This window comes from Orbicella faveolata, unplaced genomic scaffold (assembly GCF_042242905.1).
Source record: "Orbicella faveolata isolate gen_17 unplaced genomic scaffold, um_ofav_v1 contig_2, whole genome shotgun sequence".
Classification (NCBI taxonomy): Eukaryota; Metazoa; Cnidaria; class Anthozoa; order Scleractinia; family Merulinidae; genus Orbicella; species Orbicella faveolata.
The window spans coordinates 26,449,489-26,475,353 of NW_028301547.1; the positions used below are offsets into that span (position 1 = coordinate 26,449,489).

Consider the following 25,865-nt stretch of genomic DNA (forward strand, 5'->3'; position numbering starts at 1 on the left):
ATGTTATGCTCCAATCTCCACTCATCTTTCAATATGGCGAGTGCGATCAACAGTTTATTCGTTGATTATATTAGCTGGTAAAACGATTTTCTGGTTGACATTGAAATGATTTATTGGACAAAACTTCATTGTTATGAAATTGTTTCCTAGATGCAACGTGGAACGACGCAATTTCAAGTTTAGTACATGTAGTATGAACTGATTCATAGTCTGTGGGATCTATCAATTATAGATTGTTGAAACTGAGTTTGTTGAACAAGTTTTAAGGAATATGCCAGCCCTGATCGCTTTTAAACGCCGGTGGCGCATTGGTAGCGATGATCTGTTTTTCCCAGCAGCGGTAGGAGTTATAGTCAGAGTATTATGGTGAGTTCATTTAAGTCAAATTTTTTTCTTAAAGTGCCTCTGAAGTAAAAATAATTGCTGCTTATTTGAAAGGCTTTTCAAAGTAAAGAAGTATGGCGTTTTCCTTTTTGGAATATCTGTTTTCGTTTTAGAGATATTCATATTTTTGTATTATGCAAATGAGGAAAGTGATGACCTTTTAAAGTGGGACAGTGGGTCTTGCTTGGAACACACATGGTTTCCATATTGTCTTAACTCTCCCCATTAGATTGGTGGGAGTGGATGATCCTTGTTTGAGATAAAATCTGGGAATTTTAGTCTTAATTGAAACAGAACCAGCAGCATAACTGTTGTCATAGAAATGGGTCTCCTTAGAAACAAGCCATTTTTTATCTTTTCTTTCAAAGGTTGGTTGTGATATCCATGATCTATGGCTTTGAAAATGATGAGATCAAATATTGTAATGCTTGGCTGGAGTTACGGTTGTTTTTCATTGGAGTAATTGTTTTGACGAGTCTGATAATTCTGAATGAAATTGCCATCATCTACATCAGCATGCAGGGAACCTTGTCTGATGCACGACCTCGGCACCACATGCCAATATTTCTGTATATCCAACTTGCGCTGTATTTGCCAGAACTTTTGTGGACTATCCTTGGTACTTACTGGGCAGTTAATAGCAGCTCTGACTGTGAGGTAAGCTTGACAATTGCTGTCTGGGTTTCGGTGGCTCTGGAGTGGTCCATCTTGTTGGCTGTTTTCATTGGTGTTTTGGTACTGTTTGATCCGTTGGGTCATGTTGACAACGATCCTTTTGGAAGAGAGTTTTCATCTACTATGCAAGAATCAGCAAAGGAGGTTTGCTTTGTCTGGTTTATACATTCTATGATGTTACGTGTGTCCATTATTTTCAAAAAATTGTAAAGTAGAAAAATGCATCTCAAGAATATATGTAGGTAGTTGTACAAATCAGATTTAATTTTCACATTTTTGCAAAAATTATTGGACACTACAGGGAATCCCAATTTTTCAATCCTCAAAGGAAAACAACAGTTTGCTTGAAAAAATCGGTTAGTCCCGAGAAATTGGGGGTAAAACTTGTATTGGACCAAGTGCAGAGTCAGGGCTCGACTTTCAGGAAAAAACCTTGGTGCCAGCTGGCCCCTAAGTTTTCAGATTTAGTCACCAGCAAAAGTATTTCATTGAACAGTGTAGAAAGTTAGTTGCCAGTGAAAAAAAGTTGGTCACGTTTTATATTAGCAACCCCAGCAGTTGCAATATCGTGCTCTGAGGGTTGAAACTACTTTTGGTTGGAAGAATCGGAAGTTTAGAAAGATTGAGTATTCGAAAAGTTGGAATTCCACTGTAATTAATTCTATGGCAGTGTTTGGATGTCTGATCTCAAATTGCATCAAGTTTCACATTTGTTTAGCTTCTCAATTAGTTTTATTAGTACAGTATTGGAAAGATATATCAAACTCTCAATACTGTGTTTTATTACCTTTCCAAACACCATGAAGTTCATCAAAAATACTCCATTGTACATGGTATTTTCAACTCTCTCCTCTGTGTTTTGAAATGTGGTAAAACATCGTCTACATGTTTGACATATTACGTGTAGAGATCTGTTGTAGTACTCAGTGTTCTATCTGTATTTATTTTTCCTGTATCATTGTAAACCATCTTATGTTAAGTTGTTTTTCTGTAAATAGTGTGCGATAATAAAAACTGAAACTAAACTGAACTAAATCTCGGTGATCCTGGTAACCAAGAGAGTAGTGCAGCACCAAAGGATCACAAGAACAGTGGCTCCAGGTTCAAGCTCTTAAGGGTACAGGATCAACCCGCTTGACCACTTGTAAATTATTGTCCAAAATCTCTAAATGTTACTTGTGATCTTGAATGTTACTTAATTACAATATTTTTGTTTCATATATACCAGTAAGGGTCCTTTCATTCAAAAGTCTTCCATCTCAAGTCATTTACTCCACTTATTGAAAAGTTCTTTAATAACTATCATGATTATTACGTTATACAGCTACATACATTAAATAATGTAGGTAGCTGTATTAGTATCATAAATAGTGTAAAGTATTGTAGTGTACTTTGATGGAGGCGCGGTGGCCTCATGGTTAGTGCGCTCATCTCCGGATCGAGCGGTCGGGATCGAGGCCTGGCTGGGGACATTGTGTTGTGTTCTTGGGCAAGACACTTTACTCTCACAGTGCCTCTCTCCACCCAGGTGTATAAATGGGTACCAGCGAACTTAATGCTGGGGGTAACCCTGCGATAGACAAGCATACTTCTAGTCGCTTCATGCTACAGAGACCGGGGTAAGCTCCGACCTGGTGGGTCACTTGGCTCGTATGCAGACTTTACCTTAGTTTTTACCCAAAAACAACGTTAAGTATCTTCACAAGTATTGCAAGTAATGTAGAGTAACTGTGTTGTATTCTAAGTTGGGTAAGTAGATGTATTGTAACATGGTGGTTTTATAATTGAAGGCTTTCTTGCTTAAAAGGGCATATATAGCATTTTGGGCCAATTTTTCTTTTTTACAGGATCAAGCTAATTTTTGGCAGACTGACTTGTTTTGACATGAAAAGCATCATTGCATAACTGTTTTTGCTGTTTTGTGCTTCGTTTTCAAGAAATAATGTATGCAAAAAAAAAACTCAGTTTCTTTTGGAGCGAATCTTACAAAGGTGGATTTTGCCGTGACGCGAACTTAAAAGGTTACTTTTAGCAGCTTTGACAGCACGGTTTTCTCTAAACAGATGTTTTTATTTTTGAAAGAAGTAGAGAAATAGACCAGAAAAAAAAAAATCGACAGACCTGGCATTGAACCTGTGTCACGACAAAGCAATTAACTTGAATCTGGCCCGTTCAGTGCCTTATTCGCTTGCATTAACAAGCAACAGTATGAGAATAGCGTAATTATATGAATAATAAAACTTGTATTGGTTTGAACAACTAGCAGCAAATGCCACGCTTCAGTGACTTCATCGTTTAGCAAAACAAAAGGTTTCTTTTGTTTTTCATTCAACAAAAGATCTCCAAAAGATACCCTTGGAAAACTGAGTTTTTTGCATAGGTTATTTCTCGAAAACGAAGCTCAAATCAACGAAAACAATTATGCAACAATGCTTTTCATGTCAAAAAAAGTCAGTCTGCAAAAATTAGCTTGATCCTGCAAAAAATAAAAATCGGCCCAAAATGTCATATACACCCTTTTTGCATGAAAGCCTTCAATTATCAGTAGTGTAAATTACGTACCTGGCTGTATTGTATGTAAATGAAAGTTTGTTATTTAAAAAAAACCCATCATGATTTGAATGAGTAGAACAGTTTTTGACTGAGTGTTGAAAGTTTAACTACATATGGTTTGAGACTGGCTGATTAATCTAATTGGTATGTAATTAGTGTGGTTTTGGTTTATGACACTCAATTGAAAATCGCTCTATTCTCTCTAAATTTATTATGATCAGTTACTTTATTTGATCAATTATTTATTTCAAATATTCAAACAGCTTTGGGAGAAAAGATGCCGTTGGCTGTGTTGCTTTTTCGCTGATAGAGATGATCAGTACCTGAGTGCAGTGTCTGACATTGCTGATATATTGGCATCTGAACTTCATGATGTAGATTTGGTACCTTCTGATATTGCTGTTGGTCTCATTCTTCTTCAAGACGAACAAGAACGAGAACAAGCAGAAAGGAGGACAAAAGGAGAGGTGAGGAATACTGAGGCTGCAGTTAATAATGGTGCCTAGAGGATTTTCTTTATATATGTTGAGGGAAATTTGACAGCAACCTGACAAAATCTTGGGTGGTATCCTTGTCAATGAGTGATGATTCAGTACATTTACAGTTTTATCTTATCCAAGTGGAGTTAAGTAATACACCTGAACCCTGTCCATATGCAAAAAATATTCTTTTTTTGATGTTCTAATACTGAAAACAGAAAGCAACTGAACATGTACTAAATGCATCGAATAGAAATTAAAGCTTTGCATCCATAGTGCATACAGTTACTGTTTTTATAGCATTTTCCCCATGTACACTAAAATGAGATTGAAAACACTGATATGCTGTGAAAAAACACTTTGACACGTTTGCGTATGCATGGACGTGATGCAAATGACAGTGTGTTGTTTTTTTGCGGTGGTCAGCTTGACAATGGCTCCCAGACGTGTGTGAGAAAATGAGATCAAAAACACTGATATGCTGTGAAAAAACACTATGACCCATTTGCGCGTGCATGGACGTGATGCAAATGGCAGTGTGTATTTATAGTAAAAATGCATAAAAGAAGTAAAAATGCATAAAAGAGTTTGCACTTTCAAATGGGAATGCAGTACAGTAGTGCAGATTGTGTCTTAGTCATCTTGTAACTGACTTTCAGTCAGACTTAACAGTCTAAACTATGAGCTAAGTATTTATTATAACATAAGACTTAAAAGGCTGATATTTGTAGGAAGAATTTGAAAAATGCTCACTATTTTTCCTTGAATTTTACAGATACTTCAGAAAGGGACACCTGTTAACCTAAGTGATCCTGTAAGTACAGTTAAATCACTCTGACTAACACCTGTGAATAAATCCAACAGTTGCAGTCCCTGCAGTTTTTGTAGGATACGCACTTGTTCTTTTGCTATTTGCTAGGGAAATCTTGGCAAGATCTCTTACATACCTGCAAGAATTTATTCCGAAAGTGTTACATGCACATGGTGTGGCACTCATTGACCACAATGAACGTGACACAATTGTTTAGCGGAGAATCTTCATTCTATACCATGTTTTGCAATTTTGCATCAAAAAAGTCTTCCAAAACAAGCTTGTATTTCGCCTCTCCAATCAGCAGAAGCACATTGTCCTTTGTTGACAAAATGTTGCAAGGAATCCTCTTCCATCTCTTCTATTTGTTCTTTCGTGAAGCTTTTGGGTACATGGCAAAACGATGAGAACAACAACGTTTGCACCATTTGCATTTCTTTTGCCGTTTCGTATAGTTGATATATCAGACTTTCCTCAAAGCCGGTTGGCAAAATTGCAACAACGTCTTTCGGCGGAAGAAGATGAACGCAGCTTCTTTCTGTTCATCTTTGAGCGAAGAAACGTTGAAATTTCTCTCAACAGGATTCTATTTTAAAAACAACCGCCCCTTTACAAATCACAGCACAGGTCAGTGATGACAACTGCTGCGAGCCACAAAACGCACCTGGACGCAATCATGATTGGCTGTTGCCAAGGTGATGACACTTTTGTCGCCTTTCAACTAATGGGAATTTTCTGTTTTTCACTTATTTCCAAAGATCTCTACAGCCGTCTGCTATCAAGTCAAGTCTTCCATTTTGCACTGGTGTCCAGTAGTTCTCTTGTGATTCTATCGGTGCTTGCAACGATCAAATAAAAATACAAGAAAATGGAGGGCTGTAAACAGTCAAATCTTTGCTTGTTTTCATGTACAAATTCTCTAAAATAGCATTCATTTGAGAGAATTTTATTGCAACCAGTTAGGAGAGTCCATAGTTTGAGCATGAGTTATTTTGAAGGGTAAAGTGTCCTTAATTTGGTTTCAGAAAGAGAAATCACTGGTGGATGATGCTGCTTATTTCATGAAGTTTGCACTGGGTTCATATGGCTGGCCCCTGTACATGTTTATGAACCCGTGCAGTGGTCCCTGGAGCCTTTGTGGTGGAATAAGGTACTATGTAGACAATTTTGTTGGTTATAATTGTTTTTTGAGAACTATCATCAAGATCTAGATTCTCCTCAAAGTATCAAAATGTAATTTTCTTGTAAGTCAGTACAGAGTAATGTTTGGAGACCAGCAAAGGAGAATTTAAATCTTGACATCAAGGCTAGAACTATTATAATAATTCCTTCCTTCCTTTCGGCTTTTACCACGGTGTGTCACGCGAGTCTCCGGGGAGACATTCTCTTGACCCAAGACTGATGTGATTTTGTACCTGCTTCCTATGGTTTCTGTAATCTTGTCTATCCACTTGGTGGGTGATTGGCCCTCCAAGCTTCACCAGAGCCCTGTTAGCCAGGCATTTCAGGGTTCTGGGCAGGCCCTCATGGCTACTGTAGCGGCCCAGGAGAATAGGTCCCCCGCCATACTTTGCCCTGCACAGCAGTCCCCTACATGCCTGTTTCCGGCCACTGTGACATGGACAAGGGGTTGGACTTTGGTGGAACTATTATTGATATCTTGATTCTCCTCACAATATCAAAATCCAAATAACAGTAAAACCAGGAGAATACACAACTTGATCTCTAGTAGGTAAAGTGTTGATTTATGTAAGTATTAATTTCTCTCCTGTAAGTCAGTACAGAGTAATGTTTGGAGACCAGCAAAAGAGAATTTGAATCTTGACATCAGGACTTGAATGCTGACCTCTATTAGCTTCCAGTAAATTGATTGAAAGTTCTGGTGCATGTCAGTAAGGCAAAAAAAATAACTTAAACTTCTTTCGCCTCTATTTATTAGAGTCCAGTCTCAAAATATCATGCAAAATAATACTTCCTGTACAGGTGATAAGATTAAAAGAACTGTTTGTCAAATCTCGCGTTACAGAAACTTGTTTAAGGCCAGATACCTCATCATTACAGAAAATAATTTTGGTCCCTAGCTCATACGTTTTCTCTACTACACTGTAAGTAAGGATGTCTTAGATATGGGCATTTTCGTAGGATCCTGTGGCTGCCCCCTTAAAAAGGGTTCGACTGCAATGGCTAGGATATACACTGTAGTGCAGCTTTCAATTGAGAGTCCTGAAACTAAAACCAGGGCAAACACTCTTGCCAATCACAAATAATACAGGCAATGCAGTGAACCAATCAAAATTCAAAGCACAGACACGTAGCTGACGCGAAGCGCGGGAAAATGTGTGCCAGTGAGTCATGATTGACTTTGGTTTACTTCTGATTGGCGAGAAAGCAGCACGAGTTTTTAAAGCAAATTCTTTAGCATAGCGGTGCAAAACCAGAGCAAATGGAAATTTCATTTGACTCTCAATTTAAAACCGCTCCAGTTATCCCAATTAAAAGTTCTACAGGAATGGTAAGGAGCACCAGTAAACTGAATTTGTATGTTAACATAAAATTGTAAGTAACCATTGCATCCTGTTGTTTTTAAGGTGTTGTGGATGTTTTCGTCCCAGCCTGGAGCACATCTCCAGTGACAACTGCTGTCATTGCAACTCCGCTGGTCTTAAACTGCAGGCTCAACTGGAGGATATTGATTTGGTGTACTGCTGTTATCACAACAAGGTAATCAACTGTCTTATTAAATAGAATATAGCTGCTGTATATCCGCTATTGCAGCTGATCGCGCATTATCTTTTTACATTATTGGGATTTTTACAAAGTTACAGCTGAGGACTAGAGCATGAACTTTCGTCGCCATCATTAAATGAAGCCAGAATTAAATAAAATTATGAGAAAGTATCAGCAGCTCGGATTGCGATAGGTTGGCGACAGGGATGGGCGCAAGAAAATTGATTTTCTCACTCACCCTCCCTGCCCCTCCCCACCCCGCCCCCCCCTCCAGAGGAGGAGAAGGGAAGGAGGATGAGGGTAGAGTGAGCGTTGGTCGCGATGTCTACCACGCCTTCCCAATCTCCCTCATCCCAGTCTCCCCACGATTTACCTCTAAACGCGTTTTATTCTGTCTGGTCGTGATTCACCCTCCTTAGGTAATAATAGGGCTGTGAATACCGCCGCTCATGGGTCACTCCTGGCTGCTTTGATAAGCCCATTGTCCGCCGCTCTCTCGGGTCCGGTTCTTGAAGGTCCTCCCGAGCAGCGCCGGCTCATTTTCCCGAACAGCGGCTGGTAATCGAGCCTACTTGTTGGCCGTTCGCTTTCTTTCTTTAGCAGACGCCAAAACGGCCAAGAGTGTCGAATGACGGCTGAATTCACAGGGTAGCTCAATAAACACCTGATTTCTTTTTCATAAGACATTTAATCATTTCCGGAGCGTAATCCATCTATTACTTTGTCTGGATAATAATTAAGTCTTTTATATTAAGCTTTTGATCTCAAGAAGGAAATGCTAGCCTCCTTGGCGCCTTCCTTGCTTTGTGAGTGTAATCTCTGACAATTAGCGTTACATGCTCTTCCGCAGTGCAGATTAAAAGAATCAAGTCGACTGAGATCGTAACTGATCTTGTATTTTAACTTTGACGCGACCAAAAACATATCAGCTATTGAAACACTTCGTACAAACTTACATTTACGTCAGGAATTTATGTTGTAACTTCCACTTCCCTCTCGGATTTGAGCGAATTTCAAGGTATAATCCTAATGCGCGTTCGTTTTATGAACGGCAAACCAAATCAGTTATGACCTACATGTAGAACACTGTTATGTTTCTTCTAAATAATTGTATTTTCATAACTTTGTATAGAGTATAAATTGAGTTTAAATTCAGGAGTATTGCTAACTACGTACTATCCGGTTGGGTTGTCTGTGATCTGATACACTACTTTTATGATGTCAAGTGGCCAGAGGATACTTTCGTTTTTAATTGATTCACCTACAAGTTTAGTAATAGCTGTCGTATTTGTAACTGGTCTTTCATTCAATACCCTCATCTGCTTGTAGACGAACTGCAAAGATTACTCTATCTTTCCAGCCTCGAGTGAATCTTCCTTGTTGAATAACTCGACGATTTTCGTTTCTTCCCTCTCGGCGCCTGCAGGAATGCCATTGTAAGTCACTGAGCTCGCGTTGTTCTTGTTCCCAGCACCTTTTATATATCCATGTCTGCTGGAGTTTGCGGCTTTGCCTTCGTCCAGCGCTCTCTCTCCTGCGGTCTTGAAGCTTTTTCTAAAGTACGCATTCTTCACATCTGCTCGACAAAATTCCCTGGAGAATCTTCCATCACTTTCCTTTGCGGACTTTGAACACCTTTTGTTGCACACGGCATTAATGAATGGATCCTCGTGGCGAAAAACCAAAACCTTGTGTACCTCCACGAGAATTTCATCCGCTTTCGGGACGAAACATTCATTAGAACTACCGCTTTCGTTTCGTAGGACTGCAGTTTGTTTGCCACCTTGACGCTTTTTATCGAGTCGCACTTGTGAAGTTTCTGGGCCTGGCGTAATTCTTGTAGCGATGTGACAACGATTTCCTTGGAGTCTAAAAGCTCCTTTTTTATCGCTTGGTTGCTCTGGCTTTTGCGCTGGTCTTCCTCGATAAAGCTTTCCCTCTTGAACCGCTTTGTTTTGTCTAGCATCCCAGTTCTTTCTTGTCAACTTGATGTGTTCGTAGATCATTTTAGCCTGATGCTTTGCCGTTGCTTGTTTAGTGGTCGCTTGAGTAGAGTCCACAGACATGGCCATGGGAATTCATTGAAGAGATTTTGTCAACTGTGAAAAGTTTCAACTTATTCTATGTCACTTTGCCAATAATCACATTAAATCCTTGAGCGTCCTTAGATTTCAAATCTCCCAAGTCGCTTTTATGTTTTACGGTTATACCAAACAATTGGAGGTAATTGCGTAGCAAAAACCGTGTACTTATTGAGTTTTGTGCTAATTAACTCAACAGTGGTTTAAAAACGGTCTCAAAAGATGCGTTAACAAGTGATGTTCCGAGCTAACGAAAAAGTTAATTAGCAGTTTAGTGCAGGCAATAGACGAGTACAACTTGTTTTCATTTCATAAAACGCTATGCAGGTTTTTCGTGTACTTGTTATATTGACATGGCGCAAAACACTTGTATTAGCCAAAATAAATAGGAGTTATTAACGCGGACATGTTGATCTATTCAAAGTCGTAAATGGAGCGGAATTTTTTTAATTAACAGTTGTAAGGCTGGGACGGTAATCGAAGATTCAGGCTCTGTCGATAGCAAGTGAAGTAAACTAATTCGGAACTGAGGTATAATGTATGCTGAACGATTTGTAACCTTCCTTTTGTACTCTGTATTTACCATATATGAGAATGAAAAGAGTCAGTTATAAGTTACATGTAAGAGCAACACAATGACAAAATTTTTTTTAATCCACCCCAAAAATTTCGACGTGTGTACACTGTATTTATTTCTGTCACGCTTTGTAAACTTCATAAGTATGAGTCCACAAATTAAAGAACAATGCTAGTTTGTTTACCTTTCAATGTGAACATAAAGGTTCTCCGTACCTGCCCCCATACATTTCTTGTAATATTGGTTGGGAGAATTTGATTTCTTGTCAAGGTAGGTTTCCTTTGCTTATCTGTTACTAAGTTCTCCTGACCTGTATGCTTGACTATGTATTAATTTTTTGACAGGAAATTAGGCGTAGATCTTAATGTAAAGGCATTGCACCTCGCGAGATGTTACGCAATGTACACTATTACGCGAAATTGTCGCTTTTTTCGCATTTTTTTTTGTTAAGATCACGAAATTTGATGTCCCAGAAAAAGATTGTGTATAATTAGAAAAGAAAGTTCTTCAAATTCGCAAAGAAAGACGTGTCAAGAAATCTAACACTTTCGAAACATTGTCAAATTAAGTTGTGACGAAAATCTCGTGTAATAATAGTCTTGTCAGCCTTCGCGCTCTCATGAATTTATCTCGCGAAAGGAATGCACATGACAACCACTCCCAAAATATGATTCCGATGACGTAATTCGACGTAGATCTTTTACACCTTGCTGATTGGCTGTTACTTTCCCGTGAAAATTGTCAACAGCCAATCAGACTCCACATCAATCTCTTCTGAACCACAAAATCAGAATGGATTTTTTCGGGTGTTATGTCAGGCTTCCCTCGATGGTGGGATAAATGGAACATGCGACGAGAGAGAGAAGTTTGATTATTGAGGCTGTATACTATAGGGGAATCTTCGTTTGCAATATTTGCCTCATTAGCAGATTAAGCGATTCAGTTTGTGATCAAGGTAGAAAAATATCAGCTCTGAATATTGAAAACGCATAGTTTTTTTTTCTTTTCTTTTTTTTTTTTTGAAAACGCATAGTACCATTAACTGTCCCAAGGAATTTGAGCCCGATGTATTAAATACTTTTTGTGCGGCGCGGGTTTAAAACTCAAACTTTTACAAAGAATGTATGAGCTCATTAGCACTTTTGCCACCCAGAGATTTCGTAGTTTTTGAAGCCAATTCCTCTTTGAATATTACACCCAAAGAGCCAAACATTTCAACAATTTCTAAGTTTCACAAGCTCTTCTAATGTCTTTAGTGAATTCGTATTGAGCGTAATGCCTTCTCTGAGCAAAGTCGTAATTATGAGCAAAAACTTCAGCGACCATCGCTCTATACAGGGTAACAGCGCGTTATCAAGTTGAATCGGAAAGGATGAAGAGAAAGAGAGTCAATCCCCCATACGGGCCTTATTCCCAAGGTAATCCCCCCGGGGTAATCCCCCTCAAGTTCTATATAGACATGGCACTCAGTTCCCCCACGGATAATCTTACCACGTTATCAAGTTGAATCGGAAAAGATGAAGAGAAAGAGACTAAATCCCCCATATGGGCCTTATTCCCAAGGTAATCCCTCCGGGGCAATCCCCCTCAAATTCTATATAAACATGGCACTCAGTTCACCCACGGATAATCTTACCACGCGCGCTGCGTGGATGTTTTCATGGAGGATGAAAATGTGTATAAAGCCGCTCGGACTGTCCACGTGATCAAAATCTGGGTCACCATTAGTGATCTAAAAATAACTTGATTGGGATCACCTTGAGATCAAGGTCTCTATGGGGGATCATTAATTCTCCCACTCTTCATGCTCTCTTGACACTATATAATATAAAAGAGCGTTGTTGATTTGAACGTTATTGACTTTAGATTTACGAGGTGCCATTTTATGTAGCAGTGGATCATGATCACCAGGCAGTTGTGGTGTCCATTCGTGGCTCTCTCTCGATGCAGGTTAGAAATGAGACGATTTGTTGTAAGAAATATTTTGAAATTGAGCACACTAAGGTGGAAAAAGACCATTAAATTGGGCTTGATAATAATAATAATAATAATAGTAATAATAATAATAATAATAATAATTATTATTATTATTATTATAATAAACTGATATTTTAAGAGGAGGCCTCCAATCATGATGTAAGTTTGCTTTACCAGACACCAGCAAAATACTATTTAGTTTTAAAAAAACCCTTTGGGTCAAAAGCCCATCACGCAGCCACTAAGCCCTCTATTTCAGTCAGAGAGGTTGCCAAGCAACAAGGCGTTATGACGTCAACTCATGACGTCATCTTGACGTGACATCAGTCAGAGTTACTTATAAGCGCTTGACTGCTGTAAAGAAGGTTTTTCTCTCCTCCTTTCCACCACCCTTGCCGACCCCATGTCTTCACGTGGCAGGCGCTCACACTCCTAAAGGAGGCGGCACCCTCTGAGGTTGTCATCTTCAGTGACATACCGTACGGTATTTGGCATGTACAAGTTGTGTCGGAGTCCAGTTCTGGCGCTCTCTCTGTCATGCAACGCTACGTTCTCAGGAGAGAGGGTTTCTCTCTCCCTTAGCGTTATCTGACAGAGAGAAAGCTAGAGCTGAACTAGTTGTGTCGTTTACGATCATGATGCTTGCAGAAACCGATCCTGATCTTTTTTATTTTGAAAACAGGATGCGTTGACTGACCTAACAGGGCAACAAGAAGAATTGAACATTGAAGGAGTGGAGACTTGCCACGCGCATAAGGTACATGCACACCAAGTGTTTCTCCTTGTTGTCGCTAAATTTAAGGAGCCATGTCACGGTTTCCGCATGTTGTAAAGTTTAGTCTAAATTTTTCAAGTTCGTGGTCTGTAATCCGTGTTAACCTTCTCCATCCTTTACCATTCTTGTTCCTTTTTGGCTTATCATAATCTCTTTGGTGTTTTTCTAATTTAGTAAACTACTATTCTCAGGTTTTATTCAATTTAAAGGTAATTTTGTACGTGGCTAAAATTAAATACCTCAAAATACCGTGACTGAGCTCCTTTAAGCTGTTCTGAGGTTAACGGAGACTAACTCCTTTGCTACACGCTAAATAAATGAATGCTCGGTTTTCTCTCGTTTTACGTTCAGTTTCCTGCATTTCCTAGTATTATTTTGATTGTTAAGTTTTTCCCGTACATTTTTGCTCTCTTTGTTTCTTTATTTCTTCTTCCCGGCACTTGTAATCTTTCCCCGTTACCCTTAATCTTTCCTTTCGCATTGTTTTAGGGGATTCTCCGATGTGCACGTTATGTAAAGTCAGTCCTGGAGAAAAGAGAACTCCTTCAGAGTGCTTTCTCAAGAGCTGGCGAGGTAGGCTAAATACCTGCTAAGTACCTGCTGTTGTCCATGAAACAACTGGAAAAGGAGCCTGAGATTTCTTTGAGCGAACAGTGAACGAATTCGGCCTGGTCGAGTTTACTATCTCTCATAGAAAACGAGGGCAAGTAAGAAGCCACTGTCACGAGTAATAGTTACAAGCCACAACTTAAGCTAAATGAAGCATAATTTCCCCTTTCAAGCAAAGCGCGCGATCAAGTTTTATCAACGAATGTAAAACGACAAGGGACTAAACAAATTCGCGAGTTTCCGATAGAGCACACAGAGGGTCACCTATTACGAAAATACAGTTACAGTGGAAGCCCGCCTTACGATCACCTCGTTCTTACGGCCACCTTTTTTCTCTCCCAGCGAGCCGCCCATACATTTTAAGGAAACCCCGTTAATGCGACCAACCCGTTAATATGACCAACGCCACATTCTGAAATCCCAACCTGTATAATCCTTTATAATTTTACCCCGCTAATACGGCTACTTGAACCAGTTATGTTCATCTTTCCAATGTTGATATTGTATGTACTCACTGAAGTTTTTTAAAATTACCTCTGCATTCCGGATGTGTTTTTTAGAAGTGCAATTCCGATATATCTGTTAAGACGTCACTCAATTTAGACCAGTCGTGAAATTTGATCCTCCACTGGTGACCGTATAAACGGGTTCCACTGTACTTTTTTTTTTCTCCGTAGAATTATCGTCTAGTGATCGTGGGTCATTCACTGGGTGCTGGGACGGCATCGTTGTTATCAGTCCTTCTCAAACCAGCTTATCCTGACCTGATTTGCTTCGCCTACTCCAATCCTAGTGTGCTTAGGTAGGTGTGACATCAGCATGCAAATTCTCCTTAATAACATCCATACAGTACATTTGTCTTAAACCGCTTTGAGGAATTGATTTATGTATCAGGATAGTTTTCCCTTTGGGTTTTCTTTATATAAAGTGTTTCCAAAAACTTGGCCTTTGAGTCACGCTAAAGTGATGGTCTTTAGCTTTTTGTTGAACAATGTGCCGCGAAAAGTAAGGTGTGTTGACTACATTAGAAAATTCAATAGAAAATTAAGCCGCGCATCGAATCTGTAAAACTGTATAGGGGAATCCTTGTTTACGATGTTTACCTCATTAGCATAAGCAATTCAGTTTCTGATGGAGCTACAAATAAATCAGTTCTGAATATTGAAAGGTCATAGTACGATTAAACCTACCAATGAATATGAGCCTGATGTATTGAATACTTTTTGTGTAACACGGGTTTAAAAACTCAACATTTTACCAAGAATGCGTGAGCTCATTAGCGCTTTTGCCACCCAGACATTTTGCAGTTTTTAAAAGACAATATCTCCTTGAATACTACACCCAAAGAGCTAACAATTTCACCTTGTATTAAGTTTCACTAGCTCTTTAGCTGCCCGGAGTCAAGTCATATCTAACATGTGTCCTTCTGTACGCAAACCGTAGGCCAATGAGCAAAAATGTAAACAATGACGTCAGCATGAATCCACCGATATGTAGCTTTCTCCCATTGTTGTAAACTTGTACTAACAATTTGTACCGCGTTTAAAGGAGCTCAGTCACGGTTTGCGCATATTGAAAAGTTTAGCCTCAATTTTTCAAATTCGTCGTTTGTAATCCGTGTTAATCTTCTCCATCCTTAGCCATCCTTGTTCCTTTATGGTTTATCATTATCTCTTTGGTGTTTTTCTATCTTATTAAACTGTCATTTTTAGGTTTCGTACCATTTAGAGGTAATTTTGTATGTGGCCAAAATAACTCAAAATACCGTGACTGAGCTCCTTTAAATAAAGATTATGTCCATGAGTATGGTATATTGAGACATTTTCTTTGCTTCCATGGAGAGATGAAGTAATGAACCAAACTGTAACAAGGCATCTGTTTCAATTAATAAATTTACATTTGAAAGTAATGAGGATTTAGTATGAAAAATGGCTAAAATTGGGGAACATATAAATGTATTGAGCTCGATTTTGCAAGACGTATCATCCGTGAAGTAACTTCTGTACTCGTGACTTTGTTCCACTCCAGTGCTCCGGCCACGCCATACTGTGAAGATTTTATCGTATCCGTTGTTCTTGGCAAGGATGCCGTTCCCAGGTTTGCTTTTTTTGACTTATAATTATCGTTCTTATTTGTTAAACCAACGCTTTATCCGCAGTACTTTGGAACGGATTCCCACTGCTGTAAGAGCAGTTTGTTTTGTCTGGTTTCGTGCGTGTTCTGTTCAGCATTTGGCTTACAGAAACTTGTTGAGCGTGCTGTAACCAATCAAAGCAAAGATGCTGGTTTTTTTTTTAGCTAATCAGGTCGCAAAACCCGGCAATACCAATCGTATTGTAGGGCTCGTCATTTTTCCCGCGCTTGCCATTGGTTTCAGGTTTTACCGCGTTAACCATCGGTTTTCCCGCGCTTGCCATCCGTTACTTTTCGTCACAGTTGTTGGTTGGCATCATAGAGATACCCTTGTTGAATACTATGGGCTAGTTTCACGGCTGAAGTTATAAAACCGCTTTACTTGCGAACTCTAGCCAAAGACAGTGTTTAGTTTTAGTTTTAAATGCTTTCAAGTTTTAAAGTCCATTGAAGTATGTGCCTTTTTTGTCACTTAGGATGGGAGTTAAAAGTGGTGACGAATTACGACAAGATCTCGTGTCAATTATCAGGAGATGTTCTGTGCCGAAGGTTGGAGCTGAAATTGTTTTTCTCTGTTTCTCCACTCTAGAGAAACACGTTTCAAGGTGGTTCAAAACAGTTTCCAACACTTAGATTTTGATGAGTCATTATAACTATTCTTTATCACTTGATGCTACAGTCATGGTATCAACACACTGCCCAATCATTGGTGAACAGGCAACTTTTGACCAAGGTTAAAAACTTCTGTACATAGAGTTCAGAGCCACCTTAAATTTTCAAAACTTTAAGGTGGCTCTGAACCCTATGTACCGATTTTTTTAAAACTTTGGCAGAAGTTGCGTCTTATCTTGCGTACTAAAATTTGATAATATAAAAAATTCTCACCGTGCCGTTTTTGAATTATAAGCCCCTAAAGCTATAGTTAAGGGTGTTATTAACAGGCCATACTGTTGCTACGGTAACCTATTGTGTCACGAAAATGATAAAAACGTGTTCACCAATGATTGGGCATTTTGTTGATACCATGATTGTAGCATCAAGTGATAAAGAGTGGTTATAATGACCCATCAAAATCTAACTGCTAGACACTGTTTTGAGCAAGAAAAAAATATGCAAATTTTTCATGGCAGCGGTGTCAAGAATTGGTAATATTCTAATTTACTTTGTTTTCGAACGTCCCAAGTAAAATACGCCCTAAAAATTTTAAAACTCACCTGCGAAGCAAGAGTTTAGTTTCCCGCCTGCTGGTAGCGCGAAAATTGGGGCGACAGCAAAAAATCGACGGAGACGGGGGATGGTGGGGCGAACCAGAATGCGTGAAAAGCTCTTTCGCTCTTTCGGGCGACTCGTACCTTATACCTTACTCAGATCCTTCTCTGATGTCCTTTTACTATTTATTGCTGGTTTCTCCTCAACCTTCCCAGCCCCCCGTCTGTTGTCTCTATTCAATTGTACAACCGCGAACTAATTCGTACGAAAAAAACCTTGGAATCTATGTAAAGATAATACCTAATTCAAGCGAAGTAAACCAAAATATCCAAACAAACAGTTGAATCACAGGAAACACACGCACAAGTTAGTATGCTTTATTTAGGCCTGCCCCCTTCCCTTCCAGTATTTTCTTTCATTCATTACCAACATGTAAATCGTCTTTCCTTGTTGTTCACAGTACCGTGTTTTAATGAGTGGCTGTTGGCGAGCGTTATTCTTCTTTCTTGGTCCCAGTCCTCGGGCCGGACAAGGTGACGGTCGGCATTTTTTCTCTGGCTCTCAACAGTACAGATCTACTCTCATTCACCATACGTGGGAAAATAGTTTGACTCAACCTCTTCTAGAAGGCATGGAAGGTATAACAGAATCTCTTGAACCTGCCATTCACGAAAATAATCCTGTCTTGTTATACATGCATACGAGTGATGAACGTGATGGAACTCCATTGGAAGTATTGCTTCTCCCTACGGCGAGTATTGCTTTTTCCCACGGGGAGCTTTGCTTCTCCCTGCGGAGAGCATTGCATCTCCCCATGGGGAGCATTGCTTCTCCCTACGGGGAGTGTTGCTTCTCCTTACGGGGAGTATTGCTTGTCCCCATGGGGAGTATTGTCTCTCCCTACGAGGAGCATCTTCCTTTCCATGGATGAGATGTTAGACTTCATCACACTTAACCTGTGCGGCGTTTTGACAGGTCGTCAAACAAGGCATCGCTGCCTGCGCTCCCCTCCCAAGAGTATAAATGCCATTTGTTCTCTTAGGTAGAGAGGCAAGCCGCGCTCCGAGGGCTTTTCCCTGGGAACGAGGTTGGTAGAGAGGGGCACGGTTGGAGTAGAGTATGCCCAAGAACACAGCACCATGACCCCAGCCAGGGCTCGAATCCACCGGACCTATCTGCGCGTCTTTCCAAAATTTGTAGCTATTAGGACGCCATTTGATTAATGAGAGATCTGTTATCGTGGTTATTGGTTATTGATTCAAGTCACTGCCTTCAATGCCTTCATCGTTATTGCTTCATCACTCTTTTCTAAACACGTAAATGTCATCCAGTTACTATCTCATCTTAATTCCTGTCACTACTCTCATTGTAACATGACGTTAAACTGTTGGCGTGTATATTTTGTTTCTTAAATTGGTAACTTGTTTCATTTGTTGTACAGTCAAACCTGTATTAGGCGGATACCCTCGGGACCCTTGCTAGTGTCCGCTTAATTCAGGATGTCCCCTGAAAACAGGTTCCCTCAGAATTCGTCTTTAAAGGGTCATATCAATATTGGCCAGTATTAAAAGACCTTCAAAGGGACAAATAGCATTCTCGTGAATGATCGGTAACTCCGAAATACCTTATTTCCAGAAACAATGACAAGTACATAAGGTAAAGCGATTTAAGTATACAGTAACAGTATCTATATTGATCGAATCATGTGAAGGTTCACAAAATCAAACATGAACAAATGTTTTGATAAACCAAAACCGCATAACAAAATATTGCATTTCTGTGACAGCTCAGTTTGTTGGCAAACTTAAATGACCGATCTACTAAAACGTGGACAACAAAAATCATGCATTCATTTTGCAGTGTCCGTTTGATACAGGTTTCTAACAATAGAAATGACCGTAAAAGTCAAGTTAAAGGTGTCCGCGTCCGCTTAATACAAGTGTCCGTTGAATACAGGTATTTTTTACAGTGAATGTGGGAAAAGAAAAATGGGACTTGCACTGCTGTTCCCTTAATAGAGGGTGTCCGCGTAATGTGGGGTCCGCTTAATACAGGTTTGACTGTATTTATGTGACTGCTTCTTTCTCTCAACAATTCTCTGTTTTCTCTCACCAGTATTATCCTCTTACGTCTATCGATTCTTTAGTAGTGACAGGTTTTTTCGAAACTTTCCTTCTTCCTTGTAGATGAAACCCTGGGGCTGACCTCTGGAGACCGCTCTCACAGATACTTCGCAGACAAAGAACTGGAAACAGTTCCTTCGTCCTTGACCCCAGTCTCCGCCGAGCAACTCTTCCCTGCGGGAAAAATATTGCAGATCGACGAGAGAACGTCTTGCAGGTAAAAAGAATGCGCTCATTTGTTAAGTGTTCTCTAATGTCTAGTCACCAATCTGAGAGCTGATATGCATATATGACCTATAACGCAAACGTTCTTTTAGTTCGTAACGCACTCCTTCCCAGGATCCAGGATTCCTTGACGAGCGTGACGAGCGTGACGGGCCAAAAGTTCGTCTGCGCAGGAGGCTAGTGGATATACGTCGCTTGTTTCCCGCGCTATGATTAGTTACAGAAACTTGGTATTTCTTGAATCGGCAAGTGCATATTTAATGAAAGCGCTTTATCATTGTCTGAATACAATTGAGGTGATACCCTCCATTGAGCACCAAGCAGCGAAGCAGTGAAGAGCAATGCGTTGTCAGCGATCTGAAAGCCAATGGATACCCGGTAAAATTCATAGAGAAGGCATGCGAAGAGAAAGAGAGAGAAACAAGATCAGAAGTCACGGGTGGCACAACTGCTTTCGCCTCAATCCCGGACCGTTTTTCGGCCAATCAAAACACTTCGCGATCTGTTCAAGGAACCTAAAGAGCGCCCAAGCGAGAATCAAGTGACTGGAATTGTTTACAAAGTCAAGTGTAGATCGCGTTCGTTTGTATGCATTGGCGAAAGATCTTGGAAATCTCGGGGGCAGAGCACAAGCCTTTCACGAGAGGAAACAATGAATCAGCAATTAAACAGCAGGCGGAAACAACTGGACATGATATCCACCCCAACTACGTAGAAATATTAGGAAATGGCATTAACAAAGGACAAAAACGCTTATTCTTAGAATCTTGGCGTTCCACGCTAAATACTGATGCTGCAAATGAACGCCAGCCTCTCCCTAAAATTTCGTGTTTTTCATATAGTGAATCGTAGAATACATGAAACTGTTCAACCATTGCTGTCAACAAAAATTGATCAATTTGATTTCTGATTTTCTTTTCCCAAAGAATCGAAGAACCGCGCTATGACATCATGTGGGCGGATAAAGAAAATTACGTCAAGCTTATCATCCATCCCAGCATGCTGAGCGATCACATGCCCGATCGCGTGATGAAAGTGTTGGAGAGAATATTCCTTCAGGATCACGCCGTTCAAGAAGTGTAGGCGGAGATTGCCTCGCACTTTCACTCCACACGGAAGATTCCGTTGACAAGCTCCTGCTTCTTGGCGCTATAACCCTGTTTAGGTTACTTCGTGAAGTTGTTATGGGCGAAGAAGAAGCCATGACGTCTTATGGAGCTGACGTCTTTACATATATTTTCCCTCATTAGCATACGCCTTTGCGCAGAGAAGGCATCACCCTAGACACGAATTGACTACAAGCATTTTAAGAGCTTGTGAAGCTTAGTAATTGGTAAAATTGTTAGCTGTTTGGGTGTTATATTCAAAGAGTTATTGGATTTCAAAAAAACCTGAAAATTTCCGGGTGGCAAAAGCGTTAATGAGTTCATACATTCTTTGTGAAAAATGTTTACTTTTTAAACCCGCAACGCCCAAAAAGTATTCAATACATTGGCATCCAGTGCCAGTTAATCGTGCTATGCCCTTTCAATTTTCAGAACTAATGTTTTTGTAGCTCCATCAGAAACTGAATCTCTTATGTCAATGAGGCAAATACTGTAAACAAAGATTCCCTGTAGGTGTTTCAGGTAGAATGCAGATTTTATTCGGCATAGACGCTAACAAAATTGTAAAACAAGGGGAAAGATTACTTTCTTCCCGTAGAATCAGATTTCGGGCTGATTCTACGGAATGATACAGATATGCTGCTACTGGTTAAAATGAGTTTTTTTCGACAATTTTTGAGTTATAATGAAAAATAAGTCCAAGGAGAGATGAAGGAAAAAGGAGTAAATATTAGGTATTGGTAAAACTGTTTTCAATTGAGTGTCGAAGGTGATATGGAATCCAAAGTTCCACAAAAACACGGCCAGTGGCACATTTTCCCTGATTCTTAGCACACGAAAACCCATTTAACGCACGTGCACTGGTCCAGAAAATCATGTATGTTCCCAAGGTAACTGACGCGAGCGGTTCCCTTCAGCAAACGGGTGACTTGGTTTCTACAGATTGTGCTACGAAAAGTCTGAAAATTTGCACCGACAGTGCTGAAAATATGTCGAAAATGAAACATGTTGTCCCCAATATGCTGAAAGTTGCTTCTTAAAGCTGCATTTCCGTCATGTTCTGAATGGGCGAAGCGCAGTAATCAGGTTGCTAAATAACCACTTTTATTATATGGCTAGCTCCGTGAGCGGGCAAGATGAATCAAATCGTGCGCTGTGATTGGTTACCCGAGCGGGCAAGATGGAGCTATCTTGCCCGCTCGGGACTACCCGCCGTGTCCGGCAAGAAAAATTTCCCTGAAAGCCATGTAATAAATCCTTTATTGACCAAGCTTGTTCGGCCAAGATGGCTGGATATTGGCCTCGTTCTTTTTTTTGCGTGTTTATGGAGCTCGACTCCGTCTCGGTCCATAAACACGCAAAAAAAGAACTTGGCCAATATCCAGCCATCTTGACCTCTCACTTGGTCAATAACCCATATGTCTAATGTTTTGATTACTAGTTTCAAGCCAGTGAGCACTCGTAGTATTGATGAAACAAAACAAAACTTGGTGTTTAAATTCTCTGCGTCCTGTAATTTAATGCGACACAGCATACCGCCACCGTAGCATTTCTAACTGAATGATCAGGTCGAACTTTCGACATGCAGTGTCCATATTGCCCGAGATGGAACTACCATAAATGCACCAAAGTTGTCATATTGCACAACACTACTTGTGAAATATAGAATTTGAGACTGGAAAACTTTAGATAACTGATTTTTCTATCAACTCAATACAGATTCCAGAGCCCCGATGTTAGAGGAGTAGGTGGTCCTATTTTACTTGAAAAATTATTTAATTATCTGTGCTACTGAAAATCTACTTGAATGTACAACATATTAAAAATCTTGAAACTACTGTGAAGTAATTTAATAATTTCATGCTGATGCAGCATGTACAACAAAATGTGCAGGCATAACAAGCTGTAACAACAATTTATTGAACAGTCTGACAAAAAGCTAAAATGGAAATGACAAATGATGTATATCTGTAGTTGTTGTGCAATCACTCCGCAGTGAAACGAAAACAAAATAATTTCTGACTTAGTATAAGTAAGAAAACACCAGTCATATCGGAGGGGGACTAGAATAGTTATTAATACAACAAATGTACTTAACAAAACACGGAAATTTTATTAAAACCAAATTTCCAGAATGAAGTGACAAAAAACGGAGATACCGCCGAGTGACAACTCCAAACTGAGAAACTCCTTAAATATTCACTTGCCAGCATATTTACGTAACCAGCATGCCAGCGAATACACAACTATCTTGCAATAACGACGTGAAACATTATATATCTTTTTCCTCTATCTGCATTCTGAAATTAAACAATCAGCTTTGTAAAACTATGCAACACCACAGAGTGAAAGCTCGTTTATTTGAAATATTGTACAATTTCAAGATTTGTGTTGAAAAACAGCAAATTAACTATAGGGAAGTGCAGGCACTGGAAATTTTTACGATAACTGCAGAAATTCTCGCGCGCTCATTGGCTAATTTTCATTGTCAATAAGTGACACATGAATTTATAATTTATGGAATGCGTAAACGAGCGAGAGCGGACAATTTGACAACTTGTTATCATAAAAAAACAATTTGACGTCAGTTTTTCATGCGTCTGTCCTGTTATTGATAATGAATTTCGTCATAACATTGTCAAAGTAGTCTACGGATCCACAGCTACTTTGACAATGTAATGACGAAAGTCATTGTCAATAACAGGACAGACGCATGAAAAACTGACGTCAATTTGTTAAAATTTATGTAATAGTCCGCTGGCTGCTTCAGTTGAAGTTTCTTTAGAGGCAACAGGTTTCCGTGATCCCAACCTCGTTATTTCCCAACAAGAAGAGCATTCTAGTTAATTGCCAACTGAAACTGCTACTGGGACGTGGAAAAAAGTTTGCGGACGTAATACAATGGAACTCCTTTATAATCTTTTGCAACAAAGCCTCCGGCATAGCGGATGATATTCTTGAGCCCGGCAAAAGTAGCGAAAAGTTATTTACAGCAAAATGTATCACAAGAGACACTGAAGAGACCCCTAAGAGCACAGACTGTCAAGCCTAGACTGTGGGGAGAAAATTTATCTCGTGAGCTTTTCAGTGCCGTCCCATCGTCTTTGTAGCGGATTGAAGATTTCATGACGTTTATGTAAAATGCGACATACATCGCGAGTTAAAACCTTCCAATATCGACATTACAGGTAAACCGTGATCTCAAGAAGTGCCAGGAGACCGGATCGTATTATGCCAGGTCAATCTTGCTGTATCGTGCACACGTCAGAAATGTAAACGAACCGGATGTGCGATGAAAAAAAATCGCGATGAGTGAAAAAATACATGATGAATCCAAGAACGTTAAACTGTTATAGTTTGCTGTACGTAGCAAACTGTGGAATTGAACAATACAGTTCATGTCGCTAAGACTCAACTGGATTGTCGCTACGTAAACAATACTCAACTAAAGTTCACCAGTATCAAACCTTAACACTGTTCCATGCCAAGTTATCGCCTGACAATATCAGGTTTTGAATGGGGACTTCAAATTTGGAGTCTTGTCTATCGCTAGAGGGCCTGGATATATATTTTGCTGGTGGCTGTAGGTAAATGAAGTGTGATGGAGTGGAGACTGATTAGGACCTGTGTGCCGTGACTGAACTAATTTCTGTGGTGCGGACAGATAATATCACGTAAGCTTGCCGCTGATTACTCGGTTGGGGTGCAATCTGCCTTCTGGACGAACGGTGGCGATGATACGGGCAACAGGTACAACAACAGCAACAGATGCAGCTGACAACGGAAGCGGAAAGTATGAGGAAGACGATTAAAGCTATAACTTGGCTTTGATTCCAACCAGTCCTAGGGGTGGGACTAGGACTAGAATTAGCGCACCACGACGAGCAGATGCCATCGCAACATTGTTCGCCATTACCGTGACACTGAAAATCATAGGAGCAATAGCAGGTCTCTCTACAGACACCTTCTTTACAGCAAGATTCGCCCCACGAACAGTCATCGCCTGAAGTACAAAATGTAGCTCTTCCTAAGCTGAGGAGACAAACGAAGAGAAAGCAAACAATTCTCGTAAACGCCATTGCTAACGCGGAAGTTGGCCCAAACACTGTAGTCAATAATATTTAAATTAGATTGCAGTTGGCTCGTGTCCAGTTTTGTGTCCCGGCTCTGATTAATACAGCTCTGGGCATTGATGTAACCTTTGTATGTTTTCTTTCGGGAGAAAGTATAACGCGTCACGCTGTAGTCATTCTAGTACCGTACACCGCTTGCTGTACGCCTTCCATCTAAGGTTCGACGGGTGACACGGGTCGTGCGTTTATATTTTATCACCGCGCACGAACGAAGAAAGGCAGCAAGGGAGAGAAAGGGATGTTTTTCTCCTAAGTTGTATGCACTGCGCCATTGTCTCATCCCATTCCGTTCTCATCCTAAACCCTAGCTCGCTGCCTACCGGCTTTCGTGATTAGGAGAGAGACACCGAAAGCGGTAAAGATGACGCTTCTGCTCTATCAATAATACTTAATTCCTCCCAGACCCCTCTCCTCACCCACGGCAAATTCGCTGGACGGGGCATTGAGGACTTCACTGTTTACACTCCATATCAAATATTGGCGGAGTATGTAATTGCGCTTATATTTAGCGTTTCCATCCATGTAGCCAACAGCCATGCAAATTTATTGGAACAAAAGAGTATATACATAAGAAAAGACTTCAACTCCTACAGGGCTGGTTTAGGACACCAACGTGGCCGCTGTCTCGATATTTTGGGGCACCAATCTGACTGCCTTGACGTCATGTGAAAGCACTTTATACGTCACACTACGCGGAAGATACCATTGGTCGTTGAGAATCACTTGCTTCTTAGTGATATAGCCCTGATATAGTTCGGGGCGGTGCTTTATTTGTCAAGTTATCGTGGATGAAGAAATAACAATGGTATCTTACAGCTACCCACGTGAATCTCTGTAGAGCATTGCTACACGTCTGAAATTGACGGTCGAAAGTGCTGTCGAAAGTGTGTGTGTTGCGTTGACTTTGCTTTCGCTGAGCTCTAGGATTGGTTCCAAAACACGCGCAGCGTGCCCTAACGTAGGCTACCGCGCACTTGGCACGGATGACGTGTTTTTATAAGACGTCTTATAACTTTAAATTGAGATTGGTTGATTTGATTTTTGTTGTCTTGCACCGGATAAAGCGGTTTTCATCTGAGTGTCGAAAAGTAATTGGCTTTGTACTTCAGGCGCTACGCGATTGGCTTAAAAATCTCGCGCCAATTTTTCATCCAATCAGACGTAAAACCAAAACCAATCGTGACTCGTTCGCGCAGGTTTTCCCGCGCTTCGCGTCGGCTACATGTAATTTCTTCGAGTTTTGATTGGCTCACCGTATTGTATATGTCCTTTGTGATTGGCTAAAGTG

At 40.2% G+C, this 25,865-nt stretch overlaps 2 protein-coding genes across 3 annotated transcripts; one reads left to right on the plus strand and one right to left on the minus strand.

Moving 5' to 3' along the window:
* Positions 1-28: 28 nt before the first annotated feature.
* Positions 29-22,282, plus strand: LOC110049827 (diacylglycerol lipase-beta-like). 2 transcript variants are annotated; one of them, XM_089290546.1, is made up of 15 exons: positions 29-366; positions 753-1,203; positions 3,876-4,079; positions 4,867-4,905; positions 5,928-6,052; positions 7,491-7,623; positions 12,154-12,237; positions 12,947-13,021; positions 13,529-13,612; positions 14,326-14,450; positions 15,677-15,745; positions 16,258-16,330; positions 17,451-17,628; positions 19,177-19,330; positions 20,265-22,282. In XM_089290546.1, the coding sequence occupies exons 1-15, from the start codon at positions 272-274 to the stop codon at positions 20,419-20,421; spliced, it is 2,046 nt and encodes a 681-aa protein (XP_089146672.1). In that variant the 5' UTR covers positions 29-271; the 3' UTR covers positions 20,422-22,282. The 2 variants fall into 2 exon arrangements, with proteins under 2 accessions (XP_089146672.1, XP_089146673.1); XM_089290547.1 differs by having other exon boundaries at positions 17,451-17,523.
* Positions 22,283-22,537: 255 nt separating this feature from the next.
* Positions 22,538-24,926, minus strand: LOC149112624 (uncharacterized). Its single transcript, XM_089290550.1, has one exon. The coding sequence runs from the start codon at positions 24,521-24,523 to the stop codon at positions 24,062-24,064; it is 462 nt and encodes a 153-aa protein (XP_089146676.1). The 5' UTR covers positions 24,524-24,926; the 3' UTR covers positions 22,538-24,061.
* Between the last annotated feature and the right edge of the window lie 939 nt (positions 24,927-25,865).